This window comes from Oryctolagus cuniculus, chromosome 12 (genome assembly GCF_964237555.1).
Source record: "Oryctolagus cuniculus chromosome 12, mOryCun1.1, whole genome shotgun sequence".
NCBI lineage: Eukaryota > Metazoa > Chordata > Mammalia > Lagomorpha > Leporidae > Oryctolagus > Oryctolagus cuniculus.
Window position 1 is genome coordinate 87,836,500 of NC_091443.1, and position 26,674 is coordinate 87,863,173.

The window sequence follows — 26,674 nt, forward strand, 5'->3', positions numbered from 1 at the left end:
GCTCTGAGCAGACATTGCGCGGCGCGGCTCCTCCAAGCGCAAGCCCAGGCGCCTGTGCAGGGCCCGTGGCCTTGCCTCTCTGAGCACCACAGCACTGCATGCAGCTCTCCACTTCTTGAGGATCCTGTGCTCCCTCCCAGAACCACCTTAGAAAAAAGGGCCAGAACCTCCCATGCTTATTTCCCAGGGCTTCAGCAGAGCCACAAGGCTCACCTCCCCACCTCACAGCAGGCGTCTGCAGCCAGGCCAGCCCCAGCCCTTCAGGCAAACTCAACTCGCTGCTGGGTGCAGCCAGCTTCCCAGGAGACACCGCCTGCCCTCCCCCAATTTCAGCAAGGCAGGGGGCACAGCCCCCCAGCACCCCTGTCCCATACCCTCAGGGGAGGTACTGAACAACCAGATAGAACTGAGAGGCCTGTCACCATCAGGTGCAGGGATAACGCCTTGCGGAGACAAACCAAGAACTCCACACCAGGGCCGCAGGAGGACCAGCATCAGCCTTCCCTCGCTACCCTCCAGAGTGCAGGCTTTCCTGTTCTTCTCTCTCCCCCAAAACAGAGGGGGTCCTGCCCTAGCCAAGCCCTAGGTGGACTGGGGCAAGGCAGTGGGCCTGCCAACCGCTGACAGCCCTGAGCCCCAGCAGCCATTCCGCCCATTCCGAGGCAGACTGGCAGCCAGGCGGCAAAGCCAGCCCCAAGCAGGGGCTCTGCGGTTCTGCCCCCAGACCTAGGGGAAGGGGCTCAGGGTGGATAACCGGCTGTGGTTTCCTGGGCAAGAGCATGCCAGGGCGGGGCAGGAAGGGTCCCTGGGCCCTGGAGTGACACAGCAGCGGACAGAGGCCTCCCGGGCAGCTCCGAGGCCTGCCTCCTTTCCATACCGGTTCTGGACTCAGCCCGCCGTCCCCCCACTCCCCCCAGCCTGGGGGGTTCACCCACCACCCGACCCCACTCAGGTCCTGCTCACCAGCCCATCCAGCCGCAGCCGCGGACTATTCCACAAAGCAGCTTCGTGCTCCCTCTTTTTAGCACACGGCCGGTGAACAAGAGATGTGTGTCGCGTCTCCTTGCGGGATTTCGCCTCCCCCCCACCAAAGGCCAGGTCCGGGGTCCCGACTGGGCTACCAGGGCAAAACCGTTGGCACGAGAACGAGGCGCCCAGGGTCTCCGGCCACCTCCTCCCCAACTCTAATTATTAATTACCGGCTCACCTCAGCCAAACCCAGGTTCTGGGGCTGTGAGGAAAACCTACCCACCGCCCATGACTGTAGCGCTAGGTGCCGGGCTGCCGGCCCAGACCGCCAAGGTCACGGGGAGGGGTCGGGGTGGAGAGGGCAAGGGAGCTAGGGTGCCGCCGCCGCCGGGCTGATCCCTCTCAGCGCCTGGTAAGCTGAGGCGGGGGTCCCGGCCACGCGGAAAATGAGCCTCGGGGCCGGGGCAGCAGGCGCGGCTCGCCCGCCACTGGACGCACGGACGGCGGCCGGCCCACCCCGAGCCCGGGAGGGCGGAGAGACAATGCCCGCCGGCGGGGCAGCCCAGGCCGCACGCCCCCAGCCGCGGGACTCGGCTGCTCCTCCCCGGGCCCAGGCCAGCGGCGGGAAGGCGCCGGGCGCGAGGGCCGGACGAGCACCCTCCCAGCGCCCACCTCGGCGCGCGCTTCGCCGGCCGGTCCCGAGCCGCAGACCCACCTCCTCCTCCAGGGCGGCGCCGGAGCCCGCGCCCGTGCCGGAACCGGTGCCCGTGCTGTGCTCGCCGTCCGGCTTCAAGGTGCTCATGGTGCTGGGGGCGGCGGCGAGGGGAAGGGAACGCGGAGCGCGAGCTGCGCCCGGCCCGCGGGGAGGTGGGCTAGGCGCGGCGAGCGGGCGCGGCGCGGCGCGAGCAGTGCGAGCGACGGCTGCCGCGTCGGGCTGGGGTCACATCAAGTTTGGCCAGTGAGGGAGGCGGGAAGGGTGCGGCGGGCAAGGCACTGGGAACCCGAGCCGAGCCCGCGCGGCGGCCGCCTCCGCCTTTTCACTGCTACCGGCGAGTGCGCCCGCGGCGGCCGCAGCGGCGGCGGCGGCGGCTGCGGCGGCGGCAGCGGCGGGGGGCGGGCGCCGGGGGAGGGGGCGGGCGCCGGCGGGGGGCGGGGGGCGGGGGCCGGAACCGGCCTCAGCTGGGGCGCGGCCAGCCCCCTCCCCCGCCCTCCGCGAGGTCTCGGGGGAGCTCGCAGCCAATCCCCGCCGCCCCCGGCGGGCTCGCCCCGACCCGGGCCGCGCCGCGCCGGCTCCGGCGGGCCTGTGCCCGGGCCGGCTCGCTCCCTCGCGCTTCTCCTTCGCTCCCTTCCCCACGACAAAAGTTTTTAAACTTCGGTGAACTCGCCCAGGGAACTTTCTTAAAGGGGCCGCGCGCTGTCCCGCCCGCGGGACCTGCAGTCCAGAGCCAGGCGCCCCCGGGTCCCTGTGCATCCGCGCTCCAGAGCGCCCGCGGCGGGGCTCCGGGGTCGCCGGCGCCCTTTGTGTTCTGCTCGAGGGCTGGGGTGTCGCGTCCTCCTTGCGCCCCCACACACCCAGCCGCCCAGTCCAGGTCCACCCTCTCTCCCAGCGCCCGGCCGCGGGGGGCGGGGTTCTGGGACTGCTGCGGGGGAGGGGACCAACACCTGGGCTTTGGCCCTCGCTCGGCCTTGTTTTGCTGCGTGACCTTGAGGAAACCACTTCCCCTCTCTGGCCTCAGGCTCCCGGCCCAGAAGGAGGGACTTGGGATCGCAGACTCCGGCCCCGGAGGCGAATCTTCGGGACCCTGTGGTTGTTAGCTCGGCGAGCAGGTCCGTCCGCCCGCCTCCTGGCGGCTTTGGGGTCTTCTCACTCCCTTGCTCCGGGGCCTGCGCACCCCTCACACTTTCCTGCGGGGGAGGGAGAGCAGCCCCGCGCGCGGCCCGGGCGGGGTCGTCTGGCTCCTACCAGCCCCGGGTGGGTTTTCTTCCGCTGTGACACGCACCGCCGAGGGCTGGCCCGGGCCTCTGCAGTCCCCTTGTGGGAAGCCTGGCCGAGTCTGGGGCCCCTGAGCGCCCCGCTCCCGGACTCCTGCTGCGGCCCGGGAACTCCGGCCGGGAGCCTCCCAGGCGGGCGTCACCGTGTGTGGTCAACGCCCGCCCAGCGCCAGCGTTCTGTCCTGACTTAACCCGCCTAGTTAGATCTTAGCACCTGGGCTTTAGGCGGAAAGCGACGGGCGGTGGCTGTGGCCTTGGAAGAGCCGAGTGTGCATCCCAGACCTCGGACATGTGGCTCGGCCTCAGTGTGTCCACCTGCTCGGTGGGGCTCGCCCCACCGCGCCGGGAGTGCCGGGGCGGGGCTTGGTCTCCGCGGTAAATTGCAGAGTAAGTCTCCATCCCGTCCTGCGGGCTTTTACTCAGGTGAGTAAGTGGAGGCTAGGGATGGGCAACATTTTTTCCTAAGGACTTATTCGTTTACTTAGAAAAGCCAGCACCGCCACCTGCAGCGGTCGCCGTCCCAGGACCGCCCTGTGCTGGCAGCCAGGCTGGAGCATGCTGGCTGCCCACCGCCCACCTCTGCAGCACTTGGTTCAGCCCAAGCGTGAGGCCGGCCAGCCCCTGATTGGCACTTCAGCTGACCTGGAGTTTGCAAGGTGCTTCCAGCCTCTGGTACCTCCAGATGGAACCAACCCTGTGAACCCATCCTGCACAGGCCCCAGGCCAATCTGGCTTTATCACATGCACACCATCACCATTCCCTAGAATAGATCCCATCCAGCCATGCTGTCTGCAGCTTGGGCCCAGGAATATTCCTGCTCCTCCTTGCCTTGGCTGTTTGGCTATACTGCATGAAAGGAATGTCTTCCCCCACCCCACCCCCACCTCCCAGTCAGTCCAAATTCCCCTCTCTTTCAGATCCTTTTCCAGGAGGAACAGCCTTGCCGGGCTTCTTAAACTCAGGTGGGCCCCTGTGGTTAATTCTGCCACATTTTCTGGACGGGAAAGCGGAGACCCAAAGAGGTGACAGGTGACACAGGGCAGCAGTTGACAGGAAACTGATGATGATTTGCTTTTTTCTTATGTGTGTGTGAGAGAGAGCACTCCTCTGCTGGTTCACACCCCAGATGCTGGCCCAAGTGGAAGCCGGCATCAGGGAGCTCAGCCTAGGTCTGTCCCTGAGTGACAGGAACTCAGTTACTTGAGCTGTCACGGCGACCTCTTGGGCTCTGCATCAGCAGGAACCTGGAGTTGGGGCTGAAGCTATCAAACCCAGACACTCTAGTATGGGAGGGGCGGGGGTAACTCAGTGGTGTCTTAACCACTAGGCTACATGCCCACCCCCCCCAATGATTCTTTTAAAAATGATGTTCATCATTTCTAAAACCAACTTCTTTTTCTCAGCCCATCAGAATATTGTATGTTATGGGATAAAGTATTGCCTAATTCTAGAATCAAAAATAAAGCCAGGGATTGGCATTGGGCATAGCAGTTAAGACACAACTTGGGATATGTGCCCTGTTGATTATGCTCTTTAAAATATAATAAGGGATGGGTCTTTGGCCTGGCATTGAAGACTGCTGTCAAGATGTTCACATCCTGTGTCAGTCCCTGGGTTTGATGACCAGTTCTGACTTCTACTCCAGCTTCCTGGTCAGCAACATTGATGGCACAGTGTTTCGGTTCCTGCCACCCATGTGGGAAATGTAGATTGAGTTCCTGGCTCCCACCTTTGGCCTGGCCAGCCCCAGCCATTGCAGCCATGTGGGCAGTGAGCCAGCATCTGGGAACTCTTCCTGTCTGAGTCTCAAAAAATAGAAAAATAAATAATTTTTTTAAGTATTATGAGGGCCAGTGTTGTGGCCCTGCAGCACCGGCATCCAATATGAGCACTGATTCATGTCCGGTTACACTTCTTGTCCAGCTCCCTGCTGATGGGCTGGGAAAGCAGTGGAAGGTGGTCCAAGTCCTTGGGCCCCGCATACACTTGGGAGACCCAGAGGAAGCTCCTGGCTCTTGGCTTCGGATCGGCCCAGCTCCCTCCATTGCAGCCATTTGGGGAGTGAACCAGTGGATGGAAGGCTCCCCCCACCCACCCCCGCTGTCTCCTCAGATAAAAAAAAATTTTTTTTAGATTTATTTATTTGAAAGGCAGAGTCACAGAGAGGCAAAGGCAGTCTGCCTGTGTTGGATACCCTGACCTCTGCACTAACTGAAGTTGTGGCTGGGTGGGAGCTTTGTGTTTATAATGATCTCCAAATTTCTTTGGGGTTGGAGATTCTCCCTTCGCAGGGGTTGTGGGGGACACAGGGAAGAAGACAGATGCTTCTACAAAGTGCTTAGGGGCTGGTTACCCATAGAGGAGGCTTTGTGAGGCATGAAGGCTCCTCATATTGAGTCTGGCTTTGTGTGCAGTTGGTTTAGCTGCTGCTTATAGTGCTGGCATCCCATACTGAGTGCTGCTTCAACTCTCAGCTGCTCCCTTTCTGAGCCAGCTCCCTGCTAATGTGCCTCGAGAAAACAGCTGATGATGGCCCAAGAGCTTGGGTCCCTGCCACCCACGTGGGAGACGAATAAAATTCCTGGCTCCCAGTCCTGGGCATTTGGGGATTGAGCTAGTGGATGAGTGATTGCTCTGTTTCTCCCTTTCTCGTTGTCACTCTGCCTTTCAAATAAATAAATAAAATTTTTAAAAAATGTATGCACAGAAAAAAAAGACTACAGAGAAATACTGATAATCCTGCTCTCTAGATAGCAGGATTGTTTTCTACGTTATTTTGTAGCTTCCAGTATTCAACAGTGAGCACACATTAATATTATCATTGGGAAATATTTTTTTAAAGAAGATTTGTTGGGGCCGGCGCTGTGGTGTAGTGGGTAAAGCTGCTGCCTAGCAGTCCCAGCATCCCATATGAGCGCTGGTTCAAGTCCCAGCTGCTCCACTTCCACTCCAGCTCTCTGCTGTGGCCTGGGAAATCAGTGGAAGATGATCCAAGTCCTTGGGCCCCTGCACCCTTATGGGAGACCTAGATCAGCTGAGCTCCAGCCGTTGTGGCCAATTGGGGAATGAACCAGCAGATGGAAGACCTCTCTCTCTCTCTCTCTCTCTGCCTTTCCTTCTCTTGGAGTAACTCTGACTTTCAAATAAATAAATAAATCTTTTAAAATAAATAAATAAAGATTTGTTTCTGGGGCTGGTGCTGTGGTGTAGCTGGTAGAGCTGACACCTGCAGTGCCAGCATCCCATATGGGCACCAGTTCCAGTTCCAGCTGCTCCACTTCTGATCCAGCTCCCTGCTAATGCACCTGGGAAAGCAGTGGAAGAAGGTCCAGGCCCTTGGGCCCCTGCACTGAAGTAGGAGACCTAGAAGAAGCTCTTGGCTCTTGGCTTCGGATCAGTCCATCTCTGGCTGTTGCGGCCATTTGGGAAGTGAACCAGTGGATGAAAGATCTCTCTCTGTCTCTCACCCCATCTCTGTTTCTCCCTCTCTCTGTAATTCTGACTTACAAATAAATAAATCTATTTTGGTAAAAAGAGAAGCAAGAGAAGGGAAGAGTTCAGGGACCTTGGGCTGAAATGGCCCCATCTCTGATCATGAGCTGTACCCCCCACCATCACCACCACCACCACCACCACCACCCCCGGCTCTAGGATCCAGGGCAATAATCAACCACTGGAGTGCTTACCATGAGCTCTTGCTCATCACACCCCTTCCATGGTACACTAATGTCCCCACCTTATAGACATGTGCCTGGTCACAGAATCAGGATCCTCTTACAGAGCCATATCCTGCTTTTCCCACCACCCATGCCATCCACCAGTGGCTGGGGCAGTTCCCCTGACACTGATGAGCCTCAGCTCTCTAGTCTATACCCAGGACGACAGGAAGATGATGGCAGATGGCGTATTAACTGCCTGGGCTCCCCTTCCGAGATCCTCTGCCCCCAAGGGGAACTTAAGCCAATAAAACATAGCTCGGGGTCCCCCTCTTCTACCTGGCTGCTACTGTCCCCGCTCTCCTGAGGGTACAGGGCCCTGGGGTGGGGGTGGGGAGGATGTGTCCTGCAGTCGCCAGGCACATCCTCAGGACACTGGGTCCAGGGCAGCATTTCCCAAGCAGTGAGGCCACCTGGTTCCCTCCTCTCCTGTCAGAAGAAATATCAAAGGATGGTGCACCTGCCTACAATCAAAGAGAAAGGGCCACCGGTGCCAGACAGTCCTGAAGCCCTAGGCACAGTCCAGTGTTTCAACAAAGGTCCATTGAATACCAACTACCAGTGATGCCCACTCTTCCCACTCTACTGGAGGGGCAGGAGCAAGGGCTGCACTCCAGCAGGGCCCACAGACGATCCTCGGAATCGGAGAGCTTCCACGTGGGTGGTACTGCAAGCCAAAGATCCCCAGGCTCAAGAGGACTGGAGAGGGCACCCTTTGAGCCCAGGGAAGGGCAGCAGGTGCTGGAAGGTTAGGAAGCCGGGGGATGGGTTCCAGGCTAAGGGATCTGGAATGTGAGATTCTTGGGGACATAGGGGAGCGTTGAACAGATTGCAAGAGGCTGGGCTACTGGTTGAGGGGAGACCTTCCGCTGCTTTCCCAGGCACATTAGCAGGGAGCTGGATCAGAAGTGGAGCAGCTGAGACTCAAACCAGCACCCGTATGGGATGCTGGTACTGCAGATGAAAGGCGCCACAGAGCTGGGCCCTCTTGCCTGTCTTTGAGCCACTTGTAAACCTGAATCCCAGGTTCAAGTTCAAGACAGGATTCCCAGAGAGGTCTGCGTCCAGGTGACCATGGCACCCTATGTGTCCATGGGCAGGCCGTGTGATCTAAGACTTGGTACAGCCACAGACACTGTGCAGGTTTCCAGAGTGTTAGATGAGATGCTGACGCTAAAAGTTTCTGCAGTGCACAGGAGGGGACTTCGCTTTGCTGCAGCCCCGGCTTTTCTGAGAGACAGTGCCCCCCTCCCCAACCAGGTGTAATTTCACCTGTCCCCCACCACGCGGCTGGCATTACGGAGGGACAAGAACTATGTCTGCTTTTCATCTTCGAATCCTCGATGCCCTCCTGGCAGAGGGGGCTCAGTAATGAATGCTGAATGATTGAAAGGCTGGAGTTTCCATGGAAAAATCCCCACGAGAGAAGTATTTTTATTTTTTTTTTATTTTTTTATTTTATTTTATTTTTTTTTTGACAGGCAGAGTGGACAGTGAGAGAGAGACAGAGAGAGAAAGGTCTTCCTTTTTTGCCGTTGGTTCACCCTCCAATGGCCGCCGCTGCAGCCGGCGCACCGCGCTGATCCTGGCAGGAGCCAGGAGCCAGGTGCTTTTTCCTGGTCTCCCATGGGGTGCAGGGCCCAAGCACCTGGGCCATCCTCCACTGCACTCCCTGGCCATAGCAGAGAGCTGGCCTGGAAGAGGGGCAACCGGGACAGAATCCGGCGCCCCAACCGGGACTAGAACCCGGTGTGCCGGCGCCGCAAGGTGGAGGATTAGCCTATTGAGCCACGGCGCCGGCTCGAGAAGTATTTTTATACTAACGTGTTGGTGACTGCTTCCCCCCCATCCCAACATGGGGGTGGGGGAGGGTACAGAGGATTCAAAAACAACAAGCAGAATCCCAAAAGAGGTGTCTCCACAAGCCAAAGGTTTCTGGCCGGACTCTGATCTCCCTACTGACACCTCTCCCGGCGGCCAGCGCGCCTGCCCAGCCCCGCTGCCAGTTTTGTGCAACCACTGTGGCTTTGCAGATGGAAAACTGAGCTTCCCAGGCTGGAGTCAGCTCACCTGAGGTCTGCAGCAAAGGGAGTTCTTTTCACACTGTTCCCTGGGTGGTGCTGTGTTGGAATGTGTTCCCCGGAAGCGCATGTGTTGGAAATGTAACACAAATGTTAGTGATATTTGGAAGAGGAACCTTTGGGAGGATGTAGTGAGGTCTTAGGGTATGGCCACTAGGAAGGCATTAGTGGCCTTGTAAGACGAGGAAGAGAGGGGCCTGTGTTGTGCAGCAGGTTCAGCTCACCGCTGCCTGTGACACCAGCATCCCACATGGACACTTGCTGGAGTCCCGGCTGCTCTGCTTCTGATCCAGCTCTCTGCTGTGGCCTGGGAAAGCAGTAGAAGATGGCTCAAGTGCTTGGGCCCCTGCATCTACATGGGAGACCCAGAAGAAGCTCCTGGCTCCTGGCTTCAGATTGGGACAACTCCGGCTATTGCAGCCACCTGGGCAGTGAACCAGTGGATGGAGGACCTCTCTCTTTCTCTCTGCCTCTGCCTCTCTTTAACTCTGCCCTTCAAATAAATAAATCTTAAAAAAAAAAAAAAAAAAAAGGCTTTCACACAGGGCCTCCAGTGATCTTTTATCCTCTGGGAAGTCTGTGTGTTGTTTTAAAAATGAGGTTTAAGTTCTGGCAGCGATTAAATGGTACTTGCTAAACTTTTACTGGTTTTGAGTCTTTCCCAGGAAACCAAAGGTCACTAAGAATGCATGTTGGGCTGCTTGCCGGAGTCCCTGGCCTCCTGGGGCAGGGGGAGGGCCCTCAAGGCCAGACCTGGCAGGCCTGGGACTCGGCCCCACTGGGCAGCCCCCCAGACCCAGGGACTAACGTGGCAATGATAGCACCTGACCGGGGACTGGTGGGGCGCTGGACTCTGCAGGACCAGGATGAAGGGAGAGCTGGCTCCACCCTCATCACCCGTGTGGCCCTGTGGCTCCCCTGCCTTCCATCTTCCCTTGCCTTCACAAGAGCCTCTTGCCGGGTGCGGCCATTCTCTCTAGAGGCTTAGGGGCTTCCTAAAGTGGGGAGGGGAGAACAAATTTTTTGTTTGCTTTTTACTTTTAAAGTCAGGGAGAGAGAAATCTTTTTGTTTTGTTTTGTTTTTGTTTTTTGATAGGCAGAGTTAGTGAGAGAGAGACAGAGAAAAAGGTCTTCCTTCCGTTGGTTCACCCCCCCAAATGGCCACTAAGGCTGGCGCACTGTGCCGATCTGAATCTAGGAGTCAGGTGCTTCCCCCTGGTCTCTCATGCGGGTGCAGGGTCCAAGGATCTGGGCCATCCTCCACTGCCTTCCCTGGCCACAGCAGAGAGCTGGCCTGGAAGAGGAGCAACCAGGACAGAATCTGGCACCCCAACTGGGACTAGAACCCGGGGTGTCGGCGCCACAGATGGAGGATTAGCCAAGTGAGCCACAGCACCAGCGAGAGAAATTTTTATCTCCTGGCTCACTCCCCAAATGGCTGCAACAGCCAGGACCTAGCCAAGCCAAAGCCAAGAGCCAGAAACTCCATCCAGGTCTCCCTCAAGGGTGCAGGGGCCTGAGCACTTGGGCCATCATCTGCTGCTTTCCCAGGTGCATTAGCAGGGAGCTGGATTGGAAGCAGAGCAGCTGGGACTTGAGCCAGGATTCAGGTACGGAATGCTTGTGTCGCAGGCAGTGGCTGAACTCACTGCACTACACCCTCCTCAGACACAGTATTTAACCCAAAGGACTCCTTCACTAGTGGTGGGTGTTAGGGTGTGGCAGATCATTAAGTCCATGTTAAAAGGGGCCATTAAATGGTGAGTGTTCTGGCCCAGCAGGTTAACTGCTGCCTGAGACTCCTGAATCCCACATCACAGGGCCTGGGGTTGAGTCCTGCCACCACCTTTCTAGCCAGCTTCCTGCCAATGCCCACCGTGCAAGGCAACTGCTTGGGTCCCTACACCCACGTGGGAGACCCAGATGGAGTTCCAGACTCCTGGCTTCAGCCTGGCCTAGCCCCAGCTGTTGGCAGTCATCTGGGGAGTGAACCTGTGGATGAAAGATCTGCCTCTCGCTCACTCTCTTGCTCTGCCTTTCAAATAAATATAAATAAACTTTTAAAAGGGGCGGACATCAAGGTCACCTAGGCCAGCAGGCCCCACTCTTGGCTGCAGCCCAGAATTGCCTTTTTAAAAAGACTTCGAGGCCCTACTGAAAATAGCTACATCCAGATCTCTGGGGGCAGGGGCTGGCTGGGAGCGCAGCAGGTTAAGCCACTGCCTGGGATGCTGGCATCCCTTATGGGCACCAGTTCATGTCCCTGTTGCTCCACTTCTGATCCAGCTCCCTATACTAATGACCTGAGAAAGTAGTGGATGATGGCCTAAGTGCTTGGGCCCCTGTACCCACATGGGAGACCCGGATGGAGTTCCAAGCTCCTCGCTTTGGCCTGGCTCAGCCCTATTTGGGCCATTTGGGGAGTGAAAAATTTATCTTTCTCTCTCCCTCTTCCTCTCCGTGTCTCTGGAACTCTGTCTTTCAAATAAATAAATAAATACATCTTTAAAAAAAGAAAAAAGAAAAAAAAGGTCTCTGGGGACCAGATCTTGGAATCTTGTGCACTAGCAACTAGACCCTAGGACCTGAATCCAGCTCTCTGCACCAACACTTGACTCTCTACCAAAAATTAATTTAGACTCTGCCTGAACCTGGGATAAGCAACTCGCCCCTCACCCCCAATTGCTTATTACACCTCCACACTTCCAGCTCTAATTATGCTGGTTTTATTACCAGATAATAATTAGCGATAGTTGATGTTCATCAAGTACTTGGTCATTGACCTTGTAGCTCTGTTCTGGACTCAAACCTTGCTGCGCTTAGTTTCTGTGACTTTCGGCAGGCGTCTAAGGGCTTGGTCTGCTTTCCTCATCTGGAAAATGGGACGGTAGGAGGATACTTTGCCAAGTTTTTTGAGGAGCAGATATTCAGTGCAGCAGTTAAGGCACTGCTTGGGACACTCAAGTGTATATACCCCAAAGAACTAAAAACAGGTATTCAAACAAAAGCCTATACACGAATATTCATCAGAGCACTATTCCCAACAGCCAAAAAGTAGAAACAAACCAAATGTCTATATCAACTGATGCATGGATAATACAGTATATCCAGACAGTGCAATATAAAAATACCTGAAAAAGAATCAACATAGATGAACCTCAAAAACGTGGTAGGTGTGCAGGGCCCGACATTGTAGCACAGTGGGTTAAGCCACCACTTATAATGCTGGCATCGTGTGAGTGATGATTCCAGTCGTATCCACTCTACTTCCCATCCAGCTCCCTGTTATTCCTGGGAAGGCAGCAGAAGATGGCCCAAGTGCTTGGGTCCTTCTATTCATGTGGGAGACCCAGATGGAGTTCCAGGCTCCTGGCTTTGGCCTGGCCTAGACCCAGCCATTGGGGGCCATTCAGGGCATGAACCAGCAAATGGAGGGTCTCCTTCCCTATCTCTCTAACTCTGTCTTATACATAAAATAAATAATTCTTAGAAAAAAATGCTAAGTGGAGAAAGGCAAGTATTGTAAGATTCTTTCAAATACAGTGTCAAAATAGATAAATCAGCAGAATCTGGAAGCAGATTAGTGGCTACTGGGGGTTGGGAAGAGGTTTGATGGGAAGTAACTCCTGGAGGGAACAGGGGTTTCTTTGGTGGGAGATGAAAATGTTTTGGAACTAGATAGGTGGGGTGATTGTGAATGTACTGAATTGTACACTTTAAAATGGTTAATGTTGGGGTGAACATTGTGGCACAGTAGGTTAGTCTGCCACTTGGGCCACTTGAATATCTATCAGAATGCCTGGGATGAAGACCCATCTCTACCTCTGCTTCTTTTTCTTTTTTTTTTTACAAGTAGTATAAGTGAGAGAGAGACAGAGAGAAAGTTCTTCCTTCCGTTGGTTCACCCCCCAAATGGCTGCTACGGCTGGCGCGCTGCGCTGATCTGAAGCCAGGAGCCAGGTGCTTCTCCTGGTCTCCTATGTGGGTGCAGGATCCAAGCGCCTGGGCCACCTTCCACTGGCTTCTCGGGCCACAGCAGAGAGCTGAACTGGAAGAGGGGCAACCGGGACAGAATCTGGTGCCCCTACCTCTGCTTCTGATCCAGCTTCCTGTTAATGCACCTGTGTAGTAGCAGATGACGGCTCAAGTTCTGATCCCCTGCCACGCATATGGGAGACCCCAATGGAATTCCTGGTTCCTGGCTTCAGTTTGACCCAGCCCTGACTCTTAACAGACATTTGGAGAGTGAACCAGCAGTTGAAGATCTGCCTCTTTTTTTGTCTTCCAAATAAATAAAAATAAACATTTTTTAAAGTTAATTCAGGGTCCAGTGTTGTGGCATAGCTGGTAAAGCCGCCACCTGTGACATCAGCATCCGATATGGGCGCTGGCTCTTGACCCACCTCCCTGCTAATGACCTGGGAAAAGCAGCAGAAGATGGCCCAGGTGCTTGGGCCCCTGCACCCACTTGGGAAACCCAGATGAAAGTCCTGACTCCTGGCTTTGGCCTCGCCCAGCCCTGGGGTTGCAGCCATCTAAAGAGTGAACCAGCAGATGAAAGAGCTCTCTCTCTCTTTGTAACTGACTTTTAGAATAAATAAATTTTGTCCTGTCTCCCAGTAAGAGAGAGAGAGTGGTCTTCTATATGCTGGTTCTCTCCCCAAATGGCTACAACAGCCGGAGCTGGGCCAATCCAAAGCCAGGAGCCAGAAGCTTCACCCAGGTCTCCCAAGCACTTGAGCCGTCTTCTACTGTTTACTCAGGCCATTAGCAGGGAGCTAGATTGGAAGAGGAGCAGCTGGGACACGAACCAGCACCCATATGGGATGCTGGCGCCACAGGGGAGGCTTAGCCTACCAAGCCACAGCACAGGCTCCTGTCTTTTACTTAAGCAGAGGTGTGGGGAGTGGAGTAGGACTGCACTTAGAGACCTGCTGTGTTCTCCAGAGCACCCCATACTGTTCCGTTTTGTGCGGGTTTGTCTGTCCTGCTCCCCGTGATGTGACAGACACTTAGATTGTTTCCAGTCTTCTGTCATTTCACACGTTTCTATCCATGGGGAAATTCCTAGAAGTGGAATTGCTGGGTCAAAGGAGTTGTGCATTTTAGTTTGTCCAGTTGCAGGAGTAACTCCCACACATGTTAAGCAAACTTCAGACAACTCTGAAGCTCCTATGCTGAAAGTGAAAGAAGCCCTCCCACCCAGCCGGGTGGCACCCACAAGGCAAGCTTCGCTCCCTGTCCTGGGCACTCCCTCCCTGGCCCTTGCCCTGCACCTCACATCTCCCAGAGCCTTCCCTGGGTGCCCAACTCTGCCCAGCCCTTCCCCGCCCCCGCAGAGACTTTCCCATCTGTCCCTATGGCCTGGGCAAGAGTGGAGGCTCAAGTTCAAACCTAACCCCACACCACCAGACCCAGTCCCCAGCAATGCTTTCCCGACTGAATGTTCAAATCCAAAGCTTAGGCTTAAGCTCATCCCACGCAGCATTTTCCACAGACAGCCACCGAGGCCCAGGAAGGAAAAAGTGGCCCGGTGAGTGGGTTAACGGCTGGAAGAGAAACCATCTCAGGAGTAAACCAGTGGATGGAAGATCTCTCTCTCCCTCTTTGTAACTTTGACTGTCAGATAAATTAGTAGGGAGTCCAACTGGGTCCATTCTCCCCAGCTAAGATATCTAGGGAACACCTGCTATTTCCTAAGACTCTTGTCAGTCCCCCCAGTGGTGACGCAGCTCAGAACACAAAGGACTCCGCCCACGGGGAAGGAGAGGCCACTTGCAGCCTTCTGATACACCGTCTGCCCTAAGGTACTGGCAGACCCTGCAGCTGGGTGGGTGGGGGCGGGGGAGCTCCAGGTGTGCAGCGCCTGCTTTGGGCGCAGGGGCAGGTGAACAGAGAGCAGCAGCCTTGGGGAGTGAGCTACACTGAGGGTTGTCGGGACAACTGCAGGGCATCTGGGGTGGAGATGGGGGCAGACACTGGCCTTGCCAAGCTTTGTGACAGGAGAGCCGGAGGGGCCGGGCCCAGGCAGAGGGCACTGGGGTCAGGACTGGGCCGGAAGTGGAGACGGTCACTTTGAACCTGCTAGGTGGGATTTTATAGTAAATTTGAAAACAGGAGGCTGGAGCTGGGGAGAGATTAGAGCAGGAAGGCTGACGGGAACGGCCGCCTTCCCAGAGGGGAGATTGGGGTAGGTGCTGCTCCTGCCCCTCCCCCGCCACCTGTTGGAGCTCTCGGAGGGTCCCGGTGGGCATTAGCATGTAAAAGGCTCTTAGGGAGCCTGGGGAAAAGAGGCAGTTAGCACCACCCGCCCGCTGTTTCTCATTGTCTCAGGCACTAAACTTGGCTGCCAGGAGCTTGCTCCAGTTAGCCCACTGAGTCCTGTGGGCCTGGGGGGGGTCTCACCTGTGTCTTCTGTATAAGGAAGCGGCAGCTCAGAGAGGTTTAGAAGGTGCCCTAAAATCACAGAGCAAGAAAATGGGAAAGCAGAGCTGGAGTGTCCTTGACCTTAACTCCTTCTCTTAACCTGCACAGCGTGTGATCATTCTACAAAACCAGAAGTGAGCATTCAGGGGTGGGCGCTGTGGCTCCACAGGCTACGGCTGCCTCTGGGGACATCCACATCTTCCCCACCACCCACGTGGAAGACCTGGATGGAGTTCTGCTCCCCTGGCTCTGACCTCCCCCACCCTCCACTGTGGCAGGTATTTGGAGTGAACAACTTGTGTGAGAGCTCTCTGTCTCTCCTTTTCTGTCACTCTGCTTTTCAAATAAGTCATTCTTTAGGGGCACAGTGTGTTGAACTGCTGCCTACCGTGCTGGCATCCCATCTAGGAGGCTGGTTCGAGTCCCAGCTGCTCTTCTTCTGATCCAGCTCTCTGCTAATGCATCCGGGAAAGCAAAGAGGATGGCCCCGGTCCTTGGGCCCCTGTACTGACATGGGAGACCTGGATGGAAGTCTAAGCTTCCAGGTTCCTCCTGGCCCAGCCCTGCCCCACCATTGCAGCCATTTGGGGAGTGAACCTCTCTCTCTCTGTCTCTCCCCCTCTCTGTCACTCTTTCAAATAAGTCTCTTATTTAAAAAATAATTTAAAAAGCAATGAGATAGGGGTTCTGTGATGTGGTGTTTTGCTGCTAACTTGCTACGTAACAGAACCAACAAATGCAAATTTTAGCCAAAAAGAGGACTTACTGGAAGAAGCAAATCTGTCCCTCGGGATGTAAGGACAGAAACCTCCCCAGGCTGAGCTGTCTGGAAGCTCTCCGAACCCTGTTCTGGTGAGTTTTTATGGAGACTTCATCACAAAGGAAAGCTTGATCAAACTGTTAACCATTGGTGATCAACTTAACCCTCAGCCCCTCTCCCCTCTATTAGGCCATCACAAAACACACCAAACACCGGAGTAAGGGAAAGGGTTTATTGGGGAAAACCCAGCAGACCGGAGGGAAGGGGCCAAGAGGGAAAAAAAGAGAGGAGTGTAAGAGAGAGAGACGGGGAGGAGCTAGCAAGGAGAGAAGAGAGACGGGAGGGGGAGAGGAGAGGAGAGGAGAGCAGAGGAGAGAAGAGAGGAGCTGAGAGAGCAGAGAGCCACGTGTTTAGGAACAGATCCTTTTAAAACTTTGCCGGAGGGAGGGCAGGAGCAGCGAATCCTATTAGGATGGGGTGGAGCTTGACACCGGTGGTTGGGCCACGTGGCCACCTGGCTTCCAGCAGTGGCTGGGGACCTAGAGCCTAGCATGGAGTCAGGGTGTAGATCGCGCCATAGATAAAACTGAGCCATTTTCCTAACACCCCTCCCCATCTTGGCCTTCCGGAGAACAGCCTCTATTCTGAAGCTACCTATGCTGGCCCTCCACCTACTAGCTAATTAGCATACAAAAAGACCCTCAGCACTTGGGGGATTCCAAAGGTTTTAGGAGTCCTTTGCCTGGAAATGGGAATGGAGAGCAAACACTGGCATCCCTCATCCTTCCCATCCCTGGGGGGCTGGTCCCAGGACACCCTTCTCCCCTCTAGATACCACATTAGGGTTGGTGGGCAGATACTCAAGTCCCTTACTTAAAGCTGCTCAGTATTTGCATAAAACCTACACATGTCTGTCTTCCCATTCTCTTGTGTATTTTACTTTTTAATTTGTAAAAGATTTATTTATTTATTTATTTGAAAGGCAGAGTTACAGACAGAGAGAGGTCTTCTATCTGCTGGTTCACTCCCCAGATGGCTGCAGTGGCTGAAACTGGGCTGATCCAAAGCCAGGAGCTGGGAACTTCTTTTGAGTGTCCCAAGTGAGTGCAGGGGCCCAAGCACTTGGGCCATCTTCTGCTGCTTGCCCAGGCCTTAGCGAGGAGCTGGATAAGAAGTGGAGCAGCAGGGACTGGAGCCGGTGTCCATACTGGATGCTGGCACAGTATACGGCAGCTTTACCCACTATGTCACAGTGCTGGCCCTTTTTCATTTTTATTGATGTATTTATTTAAGAGACAGAGGTCTCCCACTCTTTGATTCACTCCCCAAATGCCTACAACAGCATGGGCTGAGCAGGCCAAAGCTGGCCCCAGCCCCTCAAATTTAAAAAAAGTATTTATTCGAGAGAGACCAGAAGGGTGCTATCTGGGCTGATTCACTCCTCAAAAGCTCACAGTGCCTGGGGCTGAAGCCAGAAACCAGACAGCAGAAACCAAGAGTGCAACCCAGGTCTCTGGCTCAACCCCTCACAGCTGCTTCCCAGTGTCAGCGTTAGGAAGAAGCTGGAAGGCTGGCGCCGCGGCTCAATAGGCTAATCCTCCACCTAGCGGCGCTGGCACACCGGGTTCTAATCTCGGTCGGGGCGCCGGATTCTGTCCCAGTTGCCCCTCTTCCAGACCAGCTCTCTGCTGTGGCCCGGGAAGGCAGTGGAGGATGGCCCAAGTCCTTGGGCCCTGCACCCCATGGGAGACCAGGAGAAGCACCTGGCTCCTGCCTTTGGATCAGCGCGGTGTGCCGGCCGCAGCAGCCATTGGAGGGTGAACCAACGGCAAAGGAAGACCTTTCTCTCTGTCTCTCTCTCTCACTGTCCACTCTGCCTGTCAAAAAAAAAAAAAAAAAAAAAAAAAAGGAAGAAGCTGGAGTCAGGTGCTGGAGCCAGAGCCGGTCATCAGGGTTACCATATGGTTGCCATATCCAGGTGCTGGGATAAGGGCTGTGAGAGCCTCTGTCTTAACCACAGAGCCAAACACCGCCCCAGGTGGATCCTTGTAACCCCTGCCCTCTGGTGGTCTCCTAACCTGCCTGTGCTGATCTAGATGACCAAGGAGACCCTCTGTGGAGCTCCAGGGTCTCCTCCTGGACTGCCAGCTCTGCGCTGACCACCGCAGCCACCTTTTGTTCCCCACACTCCCAAGTCCCTGCTCCCACTTCCGGGAGCTGGCCGGCCGCGTGGGCACCTGCCTCGTGTGCTCTGGAGCGTTTGTGGCGTTCACTTCGTCTGCCGACCATCGGGGCTGAATCACTATTTTTCGTTGTCATGAAGAGTGTTGCCTCTGTGTTTCTGGGGTATTTTCTTTGTTTTATGTGAGAATGCAAATCACCTGGCTGGAAGCTTTTTTTGCCCTTTTTTTTTTTTTTTTTAGATTTATTTATTTGAAAGAGTTACACAGAAAGAGGAGAGGCGTTAGGAAGAAGCTGGAAGGCTGGCGCCGCGGCTCAATAGGCTAATCCTCCACCTAGCGGCGCCGGCACACCGAGAGAGGTCTTCCATCCGCTGGTTCACTCCCCAGTTGGCTGCAAAGGCTGGAGCTGTGCTGATCCGAAGCCAGGAGCCAGAACCTTCTTCCAGGTCTCCCACATGGGTACAGGGGCCAAAGTACTTAGGCCATCTCCCACTGCTTTCCCAGGCCACAGCAGAGAGCCAACTGGAAGTGGAGCAGCCGTGACTCAAACTGGTGCCCATAAGGGATGCTGGCACTGCAGGCAGCGGCTTTACCAGCTACGCCACAGCGCTGTCCCCTGGAAGCATGCATCTTTAAGATCATCTGTAACTTGGCCCAGCAGGTGCTTCTGAGGGAGTGCCTGCTGTGTGCCCGTTTTGCCTGGTCTGCTACCTCTCCACATGCTACAAGTTTTCCTCTCTTGGGGCCTCTGAATTCCTCTCTTTGATATCCCATCACATGTCTGCGTTCCTTGACAGCTTCTTTTACTGGAATATAGGAAGGGATTTTTGTCCAGTTCCCTGGGATCAGCTCAAGGCCAGGCAACGCTGTATGTTGGATAAATATTTACTGAATGAAGACAGGAAGGAGTGAATGAGGCCTTTGCATACTTCCTGTCACATAGCAGAGACCAGGCCAGTTGGGAGGTTCTTGGCTGATAGGAACACAACCCGCTGCCCTGTGGCCCCAGCAGGGATGAGAAGTGGGGCCTCTGCGCTGAGACGGCGCCCAGCTCAGCCCTCCGATAACCGAAGGCCCCTGCGTGCCGGCCGGGGAAGGCTGACAGGTGGGGCTGACGAGTTCCAGGCCCAGGCTCTGGCCCAGTGCAGCCATAGAACCGGGCGCTGGGCAGAAGCCAGAGCCAAGCTTCCATGATGTCACCCTTCCCTTCAAAGGCCCGCCCCTTCCCCCGGGCCCTTGGTGGCCTTCAAATCTCGCCCAGCCCTCCTGGAACGGCCACTGGCCTCAAGGGAGAGAGGGAGGCTTTGTCCCTGGGTCTAGTCCTAGACCTCCTGGTGTAACCATCCACAGCCATCAGAACACGCACACAACTGAGTAGCTATAGTTGTCTCTACAGTGTGCAAAGTACCCGTGGACATGAAACAGCTACGAATACTAACTGCACAAGACTTGGGAAACTTCTGTACCAAACCCTACTTTTGACAAGAAGAAACTGACTGTAAGAGCTGGAAATGGGCCAGGTTGAAGCCAGGCGCTTCTTCCTGGTCTCCCACATGGTACAGGGGCCCAAGGACTTGGACCATCCTCTGCTGCTTTCCCAGGAGCAGTAGCAGGGAGCTGGATTGGAAGTAGAGTGGCTAGGACTCAAACTAGCACTACTATGAGATGCTGCTGCCGCAGGCGGTAGCCTAACCCACTATGCCATGGCACCGGCCCCAGGAGGTTTATTTCGGCTCATAGTTTTGGAGGCTCAGAGTCCAGGATCAGGTGGGCCCTGCTGGTGTGGTCAGCAGGTGAGGACAGAGGCTGGTGATGGCAAAGCATGAACAGAACAATCCGTGGGGAGCCTGGAAGCATAGGGAAGCTGGACCACACTGGACTTACATAGCCAACCTCCTTCCCAGTCTCACCCCTAGGACCTGAGGACTCCCTCTAGGCCCACCTCCTAAACACCATAATTGGATCAAGCTTCCATCCTTAATCTATTATCCATTAACATAAGACTTTGGAGACCCAGCCTTAAGCACATAGGCCTTTGGAGAACACCAAAATGAATACTCAGGGGCCAGCACTGTAGTGGAGCGGGTTAAGCTGCTGCCTGTAGCACCAGCATGCCATACGGGCGCTGGTTCAAGCCCTGGCTGCCACACTTCCAATCCAGCTCCTTGCTAACATGCCTGGGAAAGCAGGGGAGGATGGCCCAAGTGCTTGGGCCCCTGCACCCATGTGGGAGACCCAGAAGAAGCTCCTGGCTCCTGATCAGCTCAGCTCAGGCTGTTGCTGCCATCTGGGGGGTGAACCAGTGGATGGAAGACCTCTCTCTCTCTCTCATTGCCTCTGCCTCTCTGTAATTCTGCCTTTTAAAACAAATCTTAAAAAAAAAAAAAAAAAAAAAAAGACTGCTTCAAGCACTTGGGCCCCTGCACTCACATGGAGATCTGGGTTGGAGCTCCTGGTTCCTGGCTTCAGCCTGGCCCAGCCCCAGACATGATGGCCATTTAGGGAGCTAATCAGTGGATGGAAGATTTCTCTGTCTCTCTGTAACTCTGACTTTCAAATAAATAAACCTTTTTTAAAAAATCAGCTTAAAAAGGCCGGCGCCGCAGCTCACTAGGCTAATCCTCCGCCTAGCGGCGCCGGCACACCGGGTTCTAGTCCCGGTCGGGGCGCCGGATTCTGTCCCGGTTGTCCCTCTTCCAGGCCAGCTCTCTGCTGTGGCCAGGGAGTACAGTGGAGGATGGCTCAGGTGCTTGGGCCCTGCACCCCATGGGAGACCAGGAGAAGCACCTGGCTCCTGGCTCCTGCCATCGGATCAGCGCGGTGCGCCGGTCGCAGCGCGCTGGCCGCGGCGGCCATTGGAGGGTGAACCAACGGCAAAGGAAGACCTTTCTCTCTGTCTCTCTCTCTCACTGTCCACTCTGCCTGTCAAAAAAAAAAAAAAAAAAAAATCAGCTTAAAAAAAAAAAAAAAACACGCAAACTACAACAAATGGGTGTCATTTTCCCCATTACCCTGATGAGAAAACTGAGCCAACAAGAGTGGATCAGTAGTTACAATAGTTACGTAGGATAACTGGTAAGTGGCTGAATCAGTGCTCAGACCCCTTCCAAACTGCAGGTTCTCACTTCCCTTCCCTTGGCAGCCTCCTGTTTCCTGCCAGCTCCTCCTCCCCGCCCTTGCTGAAGGGATGAGTCATTCAGTCAGTCACTGAAATGGGGCAGCCCTGTGGCACAGATGGTAAAGCCATCGCCTGCAATGCCATATGGGCCCTGTTTCCAGTCCTGGCTACTCCACTTCCGATCCAGCTCCCTGCTAATGCGCCTGGGAGAGCAGTAGAGGAAAGCCCAAGTGCCTGGGCCTCTGGAACCCAGGTAGGGGGCCTGGAGGAAGCTCCTGGCTCCTGGCTTTGGCCTGGCCTGACTCTGGCCTCTGCAGTCATTTGGGGAGTGAACCAGCAGATGGAAGCTGGCTCTCTGTAACTGCCTTTCAAGTCTAATATAATATATATTATATATATATTTTATATATATTGTATATATACATATATATGTATATGTATATATTGTAAGGCAATCTGAGAAGGAAGGGGAAGTGGGCAGTCCCACAGACCCAGGAACTCTCTCCGTCAGTTCCAGCCACCACTTCTCCAGGAACCCCAGTTCTACAGCCCCCAGGAGGCGGAGGCCACAGACGGAGGCCAGCAGTGGAGACTGGCTTCTCATGGGAGGGACTTGAACCAGGCCTCCGAGGACCTGGCCAACTCAGCTGAAGATAACTTTCTTCCCAGGGCAGAGGAGCTAGGAGGGCCAGTCCAGCATCCCTCACTACACCCCACACTCGTGTCCACACCACAGTCCTCCAAGCGGGGGCTTGTTGTCACTGCTTGGCAACGAGGAGACTGAGAGTGGGGTCCCTGGTAGTGGGTAGATGTGCTGAGTAATGAGGAGGATCCTTCTGGGCGAGAGCGTGAGTTAGTGTTACGGGCCTGCGGGCTCTCGCTTCACCCAAAGACAAGCATTCTAAGTGCAGGCACAGATAACATGCCCAAAGAGCTACCAACATCTGTTCAGAAGAGGAGGAAGTGAACACACTTGCACATGTGAGGGCAGGTGGCCCCACATGCAGAAAAACCTGCTCTAAGGGGGAAGGGGTGGGGAGGGAGAGAGTGCACCTGCGAAGCACCTCCAGCCCTGGTGCTGAGAACGAGCTCCCCCAATGCTGGCCTCTTCTGTGCGGCAGGGGTGGGGCCTCTACATGTGTGATGCCAATGAGAAGCTCCATGTAGAGCTACATATCTGTGCTTCCACCTCTCTAGGTCCCGGATGTGGCAGGTGCATCCTGGCAGAGGGAGCATTTTGGTGGACAGGTAAGGGATAGCGTGACATCTGGGGGCTCGCAGGGAACCCCGCCTCACACAGACCTACACTAGTCACCCAGTTATATCACACCAGGCTCCAAGCCTCAGGAGGTTACCTGGGCGAGGTGCGGAGCAGTTTATCAGAGGGGAAGAGAGGGGAGACCGGAGATGTTGGAGCAACATCCATGGGCCAGGAGGAGGCCAGGCTCAGGGCAGGGGGCTGGGAACAGAGGTCTGGGCTGGAAGGGGTCTCGCGGATCACCCACCATTTCACAGGGGGAAACTGAGGCCCGAGCCTCCTCCGGGATCACACCCAGCCTCTGCTCACTGGGGAGCCCCTGGGCCTTCCCGCCCATTCCCTGGCCACAGCTGCCTCATCTGTGACAAGTGTCCCCTGGGCCCACAGAACACTGGGACTCTTTCAGCTCTAAGTGATCGGGGAAGCCAGGCTGGGGCATCTTTCTCCCTGGGGTCCCCCAGCCCCCAGGCCAGCCTGAGGCTCCCATGAGGTCTGAAGGAGGAACCAACACCTAGCGCACCCCAGGAGTGGGTCTCAGTCATGCGAGGACCCCAGGAGGATTAGCTGGCTGAGACAGGAGAGGCTGGGAGGAGGGGAGGAGAAGGTGGGGGGCAGGCCTGGGCCAGGGGCTCAGGAGTCTGAAGGGCTGGAGGGAAGTGGGGCAGGAACGGGGCGGGGCCGGGACCCCACTGAGTGCCATGCAGGCTGCCCCCCTGTGTCCCTCACAACCCCATGCACAAGGAGACCTGGTCAGGAAGGGGAGGATTAGGTTTGGAGGCTGCCCCTTCCACTCACTCTGTAGCCTTGGGCAGGTGTGTATCCTCCTTCCTGCTGGGCTGGCTGTGAGGTCAGAGGTCAGTCCCACCCAGACCCTCCCCCTCCTCCACCGATGCATTCTGGGAGTGCAGCCCCTCTCAGGGCTGGGCAGTGAGGGGACCAAGGGGGAGCAGGAAGGCCTGAGGGGGTGCTTGGGGCTCCAGTCCCCTTTCCCTGTGCCCTGGCCCAGCCGGCCTTCTCCTGCAGGAGGAGCGAATGTTATTTAAAAGGAGATGAGGAGATTTGCCTTAAATAGGCATGGGGCCCTGTGCCAGGGCAGGGGGAAGGGGGGAGGCGGGGACGAGGCCACTTCGGGTGGAGGAGAGAAAGAAAGGCCCGGAGCACAGAGGAGGGGACCCCCATTCCCCCCAAGATGCGCCCAGCTGCCCATAGGTGCTCCGGTCTCTGCCACGGCCCCTGGGAGTAGCGAGGAGCTGTGTGAGGAGGTCAGGGGCCCTGGCAAGGGTTGGGTGTGACACGGGGCCTCCCCGGCACCTGCCGCCTCCCTCATCTCCCAGACTTGGGGCTCCTGTCCCCGGGCTGCCCCTGCCTGTCCTCCCAGCTCGGGCTGTAACTGGACGCCCTCCTCACTCAACACCTCCCCAGGTGAGCTGGGCTCTGTTACTGAGCCCAGGGCTGGACCCTGGTGGGGGGGGAGTGAGGGGGCGCCTGGGGCGGTGCTGCCTGGAGGCTGAGGCCAACTGAGGGAGCCCGAGGCAGGGGGCACAGAGTCTAAGGAGTGGAAGGTGAGCTGTGCCTTGCGCACACTCACACACCCGTGTAACACACTCACCTGCAGACACATACACTACAGGGCTCCTGTGGCACCTGGGGTCCCTCTTTCCTATTCTGCTTCACCCCAAGGCCACCCCTTACCTCAGCAAGTGATGCTTTGAGAGGTGGGGTTTCAGGGACACTTTTTTTGCAAAGTCTGTAAACACCAAGGAGAGAGGCCTCAGGCACCCGGGTGCCCGCCTGCCCGGTGACCTCAGGCCACCGAGCTTCTCTAAGTCTCAGACCCTCCTCCGTAAATGAGGCTTAGAGATCCTGCTTGGAGAATGGCCCAGCTGCTAGGATAACAAGGTCCTGGCTGTGCAATTTCGGATTCAGCTTCCCACTAACGCACCTGGGCCCCGCACCCACGTGGGAGCCCCAGATGGAGCTCCTGGCTCCCGGCTTCGGCCCAACTCTGGCTACTGCAAGCCTTTGGGGAGTGATCCACCAGACGGAAAGCCTCTCTTTTCTTTTTCTTTCTGCCTTTTTCTTTTCTTTTCTTTTTTTTTTTTTTTTGTAGGAGTGTGGGAGGGGGTAAGCTGAGTGGGAAGAATCATTGTTTCTTTTTATTTATTTATTTATTTATTTAACAGGCAGAGTTAGACAGTGAGAGAGAGAGACAGAGAGAAAGGTCTTCCTTCCGTTGGTTCACCCCCCAAATGGCCGCTACGGCCGGAACTGCGCCGATCCGAAGTCAGGAGCCAGGTGCTTCCTCTTGATCTCCCATGCAGGTGCAGGGCCCAAGCACTTGGGCCATCCTCCACTGCACTCCCGGGCCACAGCAGAGATCTAGACTGGAAGAGGAGCAACTGGGACAGAACTGGCGTCCCAACTGGTACTAGAACCCGGGATGCTGGCGCCGCGTCTCACTTGGCTAATCTTCTCTCTGCCTTTCAAATACGTCGATCTTGAAAAAATCAACAGAAGGCGGGCCGAGGAAAGGAGAGGAGACCCATGGGGAGGATGGGGGGATGGGTGAGTCTCCCTCTGCTGGGCTGGCTCCACCCCAGGGCCGGGTGCCCAGGGGTCTTTGTGAAGGGGGGGGCGTTCCTTTCCCTGGGGCTGCTGGGAGTCCCATTGTTATTCCCCCCAGGCCACCCTGTGGGTGGAGGGGGCGGGGCACCCCTTCAGGTGATTGTAGCAAAGGCCAATGAGAGCCCAGGGGGCCCCACCCAGCCTTCCAGTCACTCAGCTGATGGCTGTTTTTCCCATTTCTTTAAGGAAGAAACCAGGCAGACCTTCCAAGGTCATTCAGGATTTAAACCGGGCTGACTTGGCAAGAACCCCAGGACCTTAGTGGATGAAGCCACCACTCCCGGATCTGGAGTTTCAGTTCCAGCTCCGACACTTCTGATCCAGCTCCCTGCTGATGCGCGTCCTGCGAGGCACTGGTGACGGCTCAAGTACCTGAGTACCTGCCACCCTCCTGGGAGACAATGGAATTCCTGGCTCCTGGCTCCAGCGTGGCCCAGCCCAGACTACTGTGGGTATTGGGTGAACCGGTGGATGGAAGGTTTTTCTCTGGGTGTCTTTCCCTGTCACTAAGTAAACACTGAAAAAATGGCCCCTTAGGAGCCTGTGTTGTGGCACAGGGAGTTAAGCTCCCACTTGGGATGCCTGTTCCAGTGGTCCAGCCCTGGCCATTGAGGCCATTTGGGGAGTAAACCAGTGGATGGATCTCTCTCTGTCTTCTTAATTTGTTGCTCTTCCTTTTAAATAATTAAAAATTAAAGAGAACCCCCCCCCCCTTTGAAAAACCCAGGACCCTGTATGTGGGACTTGGGTTTCAGAGCCAGCTGGCCATGTGGCCTTGGCCATGGGAGATTAGGTTCGTGTGTCCATCAGATGGGGGCAGTCGTCCCGCCTCCTCTCAGGGTTATTGTGGGGAATAAGCTGGAGGGCCAATGAACACAAACCACAAGGCGCCCAAGGGAAGCTTAACAAAGGAGCTTGCCCACTGGACAGGAACTCAAGCCCCAGCTCCGGAAGACAGAGGGTTGCCAGGTCTCTGGGAGGGGACAGAGTGACCTCTTGGCGCCACCTGGTGGTCTACAGTGTGTGTGGTGCGTTGGGAGCTCTGGGATTGGGGATCTGAGCGTGGCCATTGATCAGTGGGGGCAGGGAAGTATACCAGGACTTCAGAGGAGATGGGGTCATCGCTAGCAGGCCAGCCCACCTGTCCTGCCATCTCAGCCTCTCAAAGTCCCCTCCCCACATCTTGTTCCCCTCGCACCAGCTTCAGTTCCAGTTCTGCCACCAAGTAGCCTTCCTGGCCTCGGCCACCTCTAGGAACCCATCACTGACCGTGACCTCTTTGATTTACTGAAGCGTCTACAGTGCTCTGATGTGGGATGCCAGTGTCTCTGGCAGCAGCTTACACCGCTGTGCCACGATGCTGCCCAGTATTCCCCTCCCCGCCTTTTTTCTTTTTTCTTTTCTTTTTTTTTTTTTTTTTTTTTTTTTGAGAGGCAGAGATATAGACAGGCAGGGGAAGAAAGCTCCCAAATTTGGTTCACTCCCCCAGATACTTGCAATGGCCAGGGCCAAAGTCAGGAGCCAGGAATTCAATACAGGTCTCCC

General features: G+C 55.9%; 1 protein-coding gene and 1 long non-coding RNA gene across 8 annotated transcripts in view; one reads left to right on the top strand and one right to left on the bottom strand.

Annotated features, from left to right (window-relative positions):
- Nucleotides 1-2,091, bottom strand: part of RBPMS2 (RNA binding protein, mRNA processing factor 2) — a 28,531-nt gene extending 26,440 nt beyond the window's left edge. Inside the window, exon 1 of one of the 3 annotated variants that reach the window (XM_017347959.3) lies at nt 1,685-2,091. In XM_017347959.3, coding sequence (XP_017203448.1) covers nt 1,685-1,771 — 87 coding nt within the window. In that variant the 5' untranslated portion in view covers nt 1,772-2,091. The remainder of the gene's footprint in view (nt 1-1,684) is intronic. The other 2 variants (XM_017347958.3, XM_002718081.5) reach the window with 2 other exon arrangements.
- Nucleotides 1,352-25,773, top strand: LOC103351083 (uncharacterized). 5 transcript variants are annotated; one of them, XR_001794969.3, is made up of 5 exons: nt 2,139-2,796; nt 3,880-3,924; nt 22,444-22,494; nt 24,826-25,069; nt 25,316-25,773. It is a non-coding gene; the product is annotated as an uncharacterized lncRNA (long non-coding RNA). The 5 variants fall into 5 exon arrangements; XR_011380935.1 differs by lacking the exons at nt 2,139-2,796; nt 3,880-3,924 and adding an exon at nt 1,352-1,763; XR_007910406.2 differs by lacking the exon at nt 3,880-3,924 and having other exon boundaries at nt 2,139-3,384.
- Nucleotides 25,774-26,674: the final 901 nt, after the last annotated feature.